The sequence below is a fragment of the Pezoporus flaviventris genome, unplaced genomic scaffold, assembly GCF_033815535.1.
Source record: "Pezoporus flaviventris isolate CSIRO_AGI_PZ_B2104156 unplaced genomic scaffold, CSIRO_AGI_Pfla_v1 ptg000083l, whole genome shotgun sequence".
In the NCBI taxonomy this organism is placed as follows: Eukaryota; Metazoa; Chordata; class Aves; order Psittaciformes; family Psittacidae; genus Pezoporus; species Pezoporus flaviventris.
In genome coordinates, this window is record NW_026892631.1 from 9,361,073 (window position 1) to 9,370,736 (window position 9,664).

General features: G+C 58.6%; 1 protein-coding gene across 1 annotated transcript; it reads right to left on the reverse strand.

The window, feature by feature from the left end:
• Positions 1–3,993: 3,993 nt before the first annotated feature.
• Positions 3,994–9,322, reverse strand: VSX1 (visual system homeobox 1). The gene is made up of 5 exons (XM_061475168.1): positions 8,730–9,322; positions 8,380–8,458; positions 7,525–7,648; positions 6,277–6,457; positions 3,994–5,129 (listed from the first exon to the last, which is right to left on the reverse strand). Exons 1-5 carry the CDS (start codon positions 9,085–9,087, stop codon positions 4,861–4,863), a joined length of 1,011 nt encoding a protein of 336 aa, XP_061331152.1. The 5' UTR covers positions 9,088–9,322; the 3' UTR covers positions 3,994–4,860.
• Positions 9,323–9,664: the final 342 nt, after the last annotated feature.

A 9,664-nucleotide genomic window follows, 5' to 3' on the forward strand; every position in this document is an offset into this window, starting at 1 on the left:
GCGCGGCTGTGAGTGCAGCAGCAGCGACGCAGCTGGGCGCCAGCACTCCCGGCTGCACCCCACGGGTGCCTCTTGGCTCACGGAGAGTGCCACGGCTGTGGAGGGTCGGGATGGAGCCAGAAAGGCGAGCGAGGCCTTTGCTGTCCCGCGCCGGCAGCACAGGGAGTAAGGGGGGAATGGCAGGTACCCAGAGCAGAGCCAGTGCCAACGCGGTGAGGTTTTGCGGGCTGGACACGTGTACTTGGTTTGTAAGAGTGTGGTTGTGCCGGTGCTGTGCTGAGCTGTTAACTGCTCACTAACAGCAGCTGAACTCCTTTAACTGCCTAGCTCTTGTAGTCCCTGAGCATAAGAAACTGAAGGGAAACTGATGCTGCTGGAGCCTTAGGCTGCAACACCCTGTACTTGGTTCTGTAAACAAAAGGCACAAGGCTAATGCGTACTGGAAGGTAGAGGAGATGCATTCTTAGCAAGGAGCAACAACCAGAGAGAGAAGAAGGTATTTACAGCCCACCTCAAGCCCTTGAAAGAACTCGGTGATGGACCAGCAGACCCCAGACCAAAATTCCCCATGGAACCATGAGATATGTGCAAGGTGTGTGAGCAGTGCCTGATGGCCAGTGCGTAAGTAAGGGTATAAAGCCCCAGGGATGTCTGCGTTCTGGGTCCCATCCCATAGGCACCCGCACCCACCTGTATTCCTGAGCCAGTCAGTTATTAAATTACTGTTCTAGCAACCTCTTGTGTGAAACCCAGGGCAAAGAATCTTCTTTAACAATAACCTTGGAAAGGAGCAGGCTGGAGCAAGCTGGAGCCTCTGATCAATGCCTGTGCCCTGTGCTGCAACCCAGCTTGCTCTGGGGAAGGGGCTGCTCCTTTACCAAGTGCCTGCTGGTGATCCAAGAAGCAATTAATGGAAAACAACCCCCCATGGGACTCTTTCATTCGGGGGTCTAGGTTCATTCGGCAGTAGACAGGAGTCTGTTGGGCTCAGGGGAAGGAGCGAGGCTCCTGGTTACTTCTGGGGTTCCAGTTAACCTTCCAGCTTCCGATGGTGTCCCATCACCCAGGGCTCCACACGAGGGAGCACTTCCAAAACGTTTGTACTCCTATGTAGGTAATACTATAGAATCACGGAATCCCAGACTGGTTTCGGTTGGAAGGGACCTTAAAGCTCACCCAGTTCCAACCCCCTGCCACGGGCAGGGACACCTTCCACTAGAGCAGGTGGCTCCAAGCCCCTGTGTCCAACCTGGCCTTGAACACTGCCGGGGATGGGGCAGCCACTATAACTTCTATATAGCTCATACTGTACTTCCTAACCTCCCAGTTTGAAAATCCAGCTGCTGGCTTGGGAGGATTTGCAGGATGATGGTTAGCATTTGATATTGCCAAGTACAGAAATGGCACCATGCAGATGCCACTGCCTCCCTGCAGCCCCCAGACGTGCATGCTTGACAGTCAGCCTTCAATCCCGTAAGAAGCCGAGGGATGCCAAAATAATATCATTTTACTCCCTTTTCCCTTTCCTCTTCCTCTGTGGTTGTTTGGAGTCCCTGGCTAGCGCTATGGAAAGATCTGGATGTGCTGGGGTGAGTGGCAGCCCAGATGAAGTGAGGCTGCTGAACAACGGCTTTCAGGTTACCAGCTCCTCTTGCCCAAGCCCTGCTGAAGGGATTTCCTGCCTGAGCAAACCCAGCCTTTGTGCCTGAGGGACTCTCAAGCCTCCCATGGGCAGCCCCAGTGCAGCAAGGAAGATGTGCACAAGCAGCAGCCGTTGCCCTAACTCACGGTCTCTTCTGTCACATTGAGGCTGTCCATGGCCTGAGCTGGCACTGATTTGACTACCACTCACCCCAGCATGGATCAAACCTGAAACAACGACAGGAAGAAGGTGCTGCCTTACACCTGTTGCTGACACAACCGCAGCGACATGCGGAGGACAGCGAGCACTTCCGTGCCTGGCTTAGCACAGGCAGCCAAGAGGTGAGTGACTGTCCCTGCTCCGAGGATTGCCCCTCCGGACCCTGCCACCAGCGCTGTGGAGCTTTGGGCAGTCGCTGGTACCCAGCAGCACCTCCTTCGGGGTGCACGCTGTGAGTGAGCGGCAGGGGCACATCTGAGCCCCAGTGCACCCGGCTGCACCCCACGGTTACCTCCTGGCACCCACAAAGTGCCACGGGCCAGCAGCTCTCCCTCTACAGCATGAAGTGAGAGCTGGAGCCCGCCAGGAGAGTTGTCCTCACCCTGCACGGGGCAGGGGCTGGGGTTTCTCCCCTTGCAGCAGTTGTGGGGACACGCTCCCTCCCACAGCACTGCACCCAGCATCAAGGCAAAGAGCCAGGCCATCTGCACACGGGCACAGCAAGAATGAATGATTACAGGCACCCAGTGCCAGCGGGGCACAGCCCAAATAGAAGGTTTGCAGATGCTGCTCAGGCAGGATTAGGCCTTCAATGTGCTAAGTCTCGGCTCTCGGTGAGCCTAATTGCTGCTGCAATAAGCCCTGGCTGGTCCTTTCCTGAACCACGCTCCCCGTGCCCCCCCCATCAGACATGGTTTTGCTGCAAAGCTCATATTTGCCATGCAGATGTTCCCTCCCGCCCAGCAAGGGCCCAACAGAGGAGGGAAGAGGCAGGAAAAGGCAGGATATGTGCAGATGCTCTCCCCAGGCAGCGTCCCACCGCTGTCCCCCTGCCCAGCACAGGCTGTGTGCAAGGAGCTGGGCACAGCAGCAAAGGTGGGGACAGGTGACAGCATCCCTACATGGCCACACACCCCTGAGATGGATTAGGAAACTTTCCAAATGGGGAATTACTGAGATTTTAATAAAACCTCTGGATAATTTTCCGTGATGCTTTGGCCAGCAGATGAGACTGGAGCTGTTCCAGGAGAGCTGTCGTGGTGTTGGCGTGGGCCAGTTCAGCCCAGCCATGAGATGAGGACTCAGCACAGCCAGGAATCAGGAAGCTGGATGGCCACGACACCCTTGTGCCTCCCTGGGGGTGCTTGTGTGGTTGGGACCACACAGCTGCTGTGGTGTGCCTCCAACAGTATGTCCCACCATGCCGTCACCTAGCCCGAGTGAGCGAGCAGCTGCTGCTTGTATTAACCACAAGAGATGTGAGGGCACAAGGGCCCAACTCTGCACCTCTCAAAGCATCAGGAACAGCAGGAAGAGGAGTAGGAGAGCACTGCACAGACACTCAAGAGGCAGAGCACCTTTCCTGCTGGTGGGGCACAACACAACAGTGAAGAAACTCACATTTAAGCTATATTGAGGAGGATTTTCATAGAATCCCAGACTGGTTTGTGTTGGAAGGGACCTTAAAGCTCATCCAGTTCCAACCCCCTGCCACAGGCAGGGACACCTTCCACTAGAGCAGGTTGCTCCAAGCCCCTGTATCCAACCTGGCCTCGAGCACTGCCAGGGATGGGGCAGCCACAGCTTCTCTGGGCACCCTGTGCCAGGGCCTCAGCACCTTCACAGGGAAGAATTTCTTCCTAATGTCTCATCTCAATGTCCCTCTGTCAGGTTAAAGCCATTCCCCCTTGTCCTGTCCCTACAGGCCCTTGTCAAAAGCCCCTCTCTCTGGCTTTCTTGTCAGCAGCCCCTTTAGGCACTGGAAGCCGCTCTAAGGTCTCCCTGGAGGCTTCTCTTCTCCAGGCTGAACCAGCCCAGCTCTCTCAGCCTGTCAAACTTCCACAACCGCTGGGACAAGGGAACAACTTTCTCCCTGTGGCTTCCCTGAGAAGCCAGCTGAGTGCTCCATTTCAGACCTTCTCATGAGCCATCAGCTGTGGGCTGGCTCTTCGACTGGCACAAATCAATCACCTTCTGGCATGTGCAGGCCACTGGACTAGACCTCTGCCCCCTTGGAGTAATGACACTGCCTCGGCAGAGCCCTCCCGCCCAATGCACAAGCCTATGGAGGATCTGGCAGCCAGCATGAGATGTGCCAAAGGAAGGTACAAACTACAAGGCAGAGCATGAAAACCAAAGAGACACCACGATTTTATTTATGGATGTGTAATAAATAAGCGGTGGACAAAACAGGAAGAGCCACATTCAAAAATCCAGATCACTAAAGTGCTTTTAGGCATAAACAGAGGACGACCAAGAAACAGCTCTGACATTAACACCTTGTACAGACAATTACAAAATATCTTCTTATGTCAATTCACAAAACTGTTTAATTGCTCCGGGTTCTATGGCTTGGTTTTCCAAAGGTCGGTTCTGTGCTGCATAGTGTGGCAGGAAACATTCAAGAGTGTACAAAAATCATTGCATAAACAAGAATGTCTTCACCCCCTTCTCCCAGGTACGAGTTAAGGAGGTCACACAGTGTAAATCCAGTGGTAAGGCTGCATTGGCAGGCCGGAGCGCCTGCCAGGTTACACCAGCTTGAGGATGAACCCAGCCGTGTTCCAAACCTGCTGCTCCTGGAGAGGGAAGAGCTGGTGTTCAGAGCAACTTCCACACGGTGGAAGCGCGTGGAAAAGGTGTCTGTCACCTCCTGCACTTTGCACCCGTGTGTCGGAGCAGGGAAGCCGCTCCTATTGCATTGCTGCTCCTTGTGCTCCTGGCTAGCCAGGAAGTGGTCGGAGCCCAGAGGGGAAGGGCAGCTCGTCCCTGGCAGTGGTCCATGCTGACCACAACGTGCTCTCATTTCCACACTGCTCCTGGTCCCGCTGGGACACCCCTCCCACCCTCCACCCTGGCTCCAGAACAATGTGAGGGGACAAGGATGTGTGTGCCCAGTTTTGAAATGCCCTGAATTCAGAGAAAAGTTCAATTATTTAAGGAAAATATATATATATAGCAATAAAGCAATAAGTATTCTTATCTCAGCAGGGAGCTGGTCAGTGGTCCCTGCTGCTCAGCTCCGTGGGGGGGTCCCCATTGATGCACTGCCTCAGCACACCCCTCTTCTCGTGCTTGGCTGTCCTGGAGAGGTCGATGGCTGTGTCCTCCGAATCCTTTGCTGGGCCAAGCTTGTCAGAGCCCCTCTGGGAACTGGCCTGCTTCCCTTTGAGTTCCTCCTCCTCCTGCTGCTCCGCTCGCCAGCCATCTGCCAGCTTCTCCTGGCTCTCCGCCTTCCTGCTCACCTCCATGGACTTCTTGTGCATGCCTTGCAGAGGAGAGAGCAAAGCCACGGGGGCTGGTTGCTTCTTTCTGCCCACGACTGCTCAGCATCACCTCCTGCTGCTTCCTTCAGCTCCCGTTTGCATCCCAAAGGAAAACTCATGCTAGCTACCAGCCTTTCCTGACCCGGAGCCCTGGAGCCTGCTCTCTTGCAGGCCAGGAGCATGGCTTGTGACAGAGTTGGTCCGTACCTCCCCTGCAGTGGGGAAGACTTCCAGGGAGAGGATTTCGGGTGCCTCCTCAGTACAGGACTGTGTATGAGCAGAGGGGAGCGCTCAGGTATCACTCTCCTCAGTTTGGTGGGGAGGCTGATGACTTCCTAGGCACCCTGCAACTCCCATTCACACCTCAAATCTGTCCACTTCTGGGACTCTCAGTACAAGAGAGACATTGAGGTGATGGAGTGGGGCCAGAGAAGGGCAACGGTGCTGGTGAAGGGCCTGGACCACAAGTGTGATGGGGAATGGCTGAGGGAGGTGGAGGGGGGTTAGTGTGGAGAAGAGAAGGCTCAGGGGGGACCTTATCGCTCTCTACAACTGCCTGAAAGGAGGATGGAGCCAGGAGGGGGCTGGGCTCTGCTCCCAAGGAACGAGGGATGGGACAAGAGGAAACGGCCTCAAGCTGCACCAGGGGAGGTTTAGGTTGGATATTAGGAACAACTCCTTCCCCAAAGGGCAGTCAGGCATTGGAACAGGCTGCCCAGGGCAGTGCTGGAATCACCGTCCCTGGAAGTGTTCACAAACCGTGGAGACAATGCCCTCAGTGCCATGGGTTAGTGGTGGCCTTGGCAGTGCTGGGGAATGGTTGGACTGGGTGATCTTGAAGTTCTTTTCTAACCTAGCCAACTCTATGGTTCTATGGTTTTATGGTTCCCACACTGGCTGTTAGCACCAGACAGCGATACCCACCACATGCGGGCACCTCTCTGACCCTGCAGGAAAAGGTTCTCCCTTTCCCAGCTGTTCTTTGCAAGGAAGGAGTAGAAAAGCCAGTGTTCTCATCCCCCCTGTGTACAGATCATGGCTGAGACCCCATTCGTTTCTGGGAACAGACTAGGATGGCCATATGGAATAGGAAGGGCCGCTCACTCTGCAGCTCCCCCATGACCCTTCCAGCCCCAAGCTCCCACTTACCCAGCAGCCATGGGGCGCAGGACCCCACCAGCCCGCTCTTGGCAGAGTTGATGATGGACTCGGGCAGAGGGATGGAGTGCCTCACCATGGCCCCGTAGAGGCCGTACTCGGCCATCACGCTGCTCCGTCCCCAGCACTTCTCCCTCTTCCGCCACTTGGCTCTTCGGTTCTGAAACCAAACCTTCAGGGGTAACAGCCAGGAGAGCACGGAGGGGTGGGATTGGGAGGACACAGCCCCGTGGCATCCAGGGTCCATCGGGCAGGGGAGGGGGGGACGTGTGTCCAGGGCAAAGGGGCAGCCGCGGGGGTGCATGGAGGGGTTTGGGTGTGCAGAGCGTGGATGTGCAGGTGGCAGCGGTGTGTGGGGGGGGGGGGGGGTTGAGGGAGGGCACACACGTGGGTGTCAGTGACAGAGGGGAGAAGGGGGGGAGAGGGAGCACACGTTACACGAGGCTGATTGTGGCACAGGAGGGTGATCCCAGCCAAAGCCACCCTACGCTCCGCCTGCCCACAGAGCCCCTCTGCTGCTTCCATCCTCTACAGAAAATGGGACCCTAATGCAGCGAGTGACAATGACAGAGGGTGCTCAGGTCCCTCTCCTCACCCCCTTCCTGCATTTGAAGGCTCAAGGGATGCAGGTACAACCTAGCTGCTGCCCAGACATCCACCCAGTTCTTAAGCCAACGAGTTGCTCGGCAGTGGGACAGGGTCTTAGAATCCCAGACTGGTTTGGGTTGGAAGAGACCTTAAAGCTCATCCAATTCCAATCCCCTGCACGGGCAGGGACGCCTTCCACTAGACCAGGTTGCTCCAAGCCCTGTCCAAACTGGCCTTAAACACTGCCAGGGATCAAGCCCTAAAATGCCGTGTGTGCCCCAGAGGGACAAGCTAATGAGGAAGCCAATGGGACACAGCTTGGCTCCTGAATTGCTCCCAGTTCCTGCTTGAGTTGGGTCTCTGGAGGACAGAGCCGAGCTGCTGCACTGATCAGCTGCTGGGGACAGCTCAGTCATAGAACCATTGAATCAACCAAGTCGGAAGAGACCTTTAAGGTCATTGAGTCCAACGAGTCCCCTCGTTCTGCATTTCCATTTGAAGCCTGCACGGTGCCGGGGGTGGAAGCTGAGTTCCCTCCAGTGCCCTGCAGCATTTCAGTGCCACCACGTTCCCACCACCTGCACTCTCTGGCCAAAGGGGAGAGACACCCCATGGACCCCAGTGGGAGAGAAAATCATTGCAGCCATCTACCTGTATCCTGTCCTCCGGTAGCTCTGTCTTCACAGCCAGCATCTCCCGGGCATAGACGTCAGGGTAGTGAGCTTCGTTGAAAGCCTTCTCCAGCTCCTCCAGCTGGTGAGCTGTGAACACCGTCCTGCCGAGAGGAGAGAGACCCTTGTGACGCAGTCCAGACCCTGACTGCAGCCCCCTTCCCACTGGAGCTTTATAGAGTCACAGACTGCTTTGGGTTGGAAGGGACCTTAAAGCTCATCCAGTTCCAACCCTCTGCCACGGGCAGGGACACCTTGCACTAGACCAGGTTGCTCCAAGCCCCTGTGTCCAACCTGGCCTTGAACACTGCCAGGGATGGGGCAGCCACAGCTTCTCTGGGCACCCTGTGCCAGGGCCTCAGCACCCTCACAGGGAAGAATTTCTTCCTAATGTCTCATCTCAATCTCCCCTCTGTCAGGTTAAAGCCATTCCCCCTTGTCCTGTCCCTACAGGCCCTTGTCAGAAGCTCCTCTCCAGGTTTCTTGTCACCCCTTTAGGCACTGGAAGCTGCCCTAAGGTGTCCCTGGAGCCTTCTCCGGGCTGAACCAGCCCAGCTCTCTCAGCCTGGCTCCAGAGCAGAGCTGCTCCAGCCCTTGGAGCATCTCCATGGCCTCCTCTGGACTCGCTCAAGCAGATCCACAGGAGCACCACAAAGATGATTTTCATCCTGAAATCCCCCCCCCTCCCATCCTCCTCTGGGGACATGAATGATCTTTCATGTCCCTTCCAACCCAATCCATTCTGTGGTTCTATGCCACCCACTGCCGCAGCCAGGGGACCAGAAGCAGGCTGGTGGCAGCAGCAGCGGAGAGGTGCAAACAGGGACAGCCCTACCTGTGCCGGCGTTTCTTCCTCTTGATCTGGGAGGTGGACATCTTCAGCTCGCTGCCGTCCCCGCACAGGCTGTCCTCATCTGGCAGCAGCATGCAGGAGGGGAAGAGTCACATTCCCGTCGGGAGCAGGTGGACAGAACCCAGCTCCCAAAACACGAAGAGAGAGCGGGGCCGGGGCTCCCCGTCCCCCCCACCCAAGCACCCGACCGCGGCACTGATGTCGGCATCCCGGGCAGGGGGTCGGGGAGGGGGCGGGCAGCCCGGCGGGCCCGATCCCGGGATGCCCGGGCCAGTGGCTCCGTCCGGCGGGGCGGGAGGTCCCTGTGCGCGGCCACCCCCGGCCCCGCTCACCGGAGATGTTCTCCTTGTGCCGACGGGCGGCGGGCGGCGGCCCCGGGGCCGGGCGGGGGCCGCGGGCGGGCAGCAGCGGCAGCGGAGCCGGCAGCAGGCGCGGGGCTCCGGGAGCCCCCAGCCCGCAGAGCAGCCCCAGCCCCAGCCCCAGCGCCCCGCCACCCTCGTAGCCAGCGGCGGGGAGCGGCCCGGGGGGCGGCTGCAGCTCGGCCTCCAGCCCCAGCAGGTCGGTGATGGCGAAGCCCTTGGCCCGCAGCCCCGCGCCGCCCGGTCGCGCTGCCGGCGCCACCGGTGCGGCCACCGGTACGGTCCCCGCCGCCGTCGCGCGTCCCCCCGACGGCTCCGCCCGCCCTGGCATCGCCGCCGCCGCCGCCGCCGCCTCCTGGCCCGGCCCGGAGCGGGCACCGCCGCCCGCAGCCCTTTTTATGGTCCCGCCGCCGGCCCCGTCTCCAATCACGCCCCGGGGCGGCGGGAGGAGCGGGGGTAGCGCTCCCAATCCCCAGATTAACGGCTCCCGGTCACATCCCCCGCGGCGTCCCTCCCTCCGCTCCCCGCAGCCCCCGCCCCTCGGTCCTGCCCATCCCCTCCCCGGGTCCCTTCCTTCGGTCCCCCTCAGCCCCCCCTTTCCCCGCTCCCGGTCACCCAAATCCCCCCCTCACAACCCCTTGGTCCCATTTCTGCTCCCAGGACCCCCCGTTATGTCCCCTTGTCCCCTCTTCCAGGGTTCCCAGCCCACCCCATGGTCTCTCAGCCCCACCTCCCAGAAGAGGCATCCTACCTGGCCACTGTCCCTCCACTCAGCACCCCGGGGATGGGGACGGGGACAGGGATGGCCAAGGGCTGTGGGACAGGACCCTCCCTGACCCCAAGTGTCCTGCTAATGGGGATGGGGCCACCTCCAGGTGGCTTGGCCCCTGTCCTCCCTTTAGCTCCCA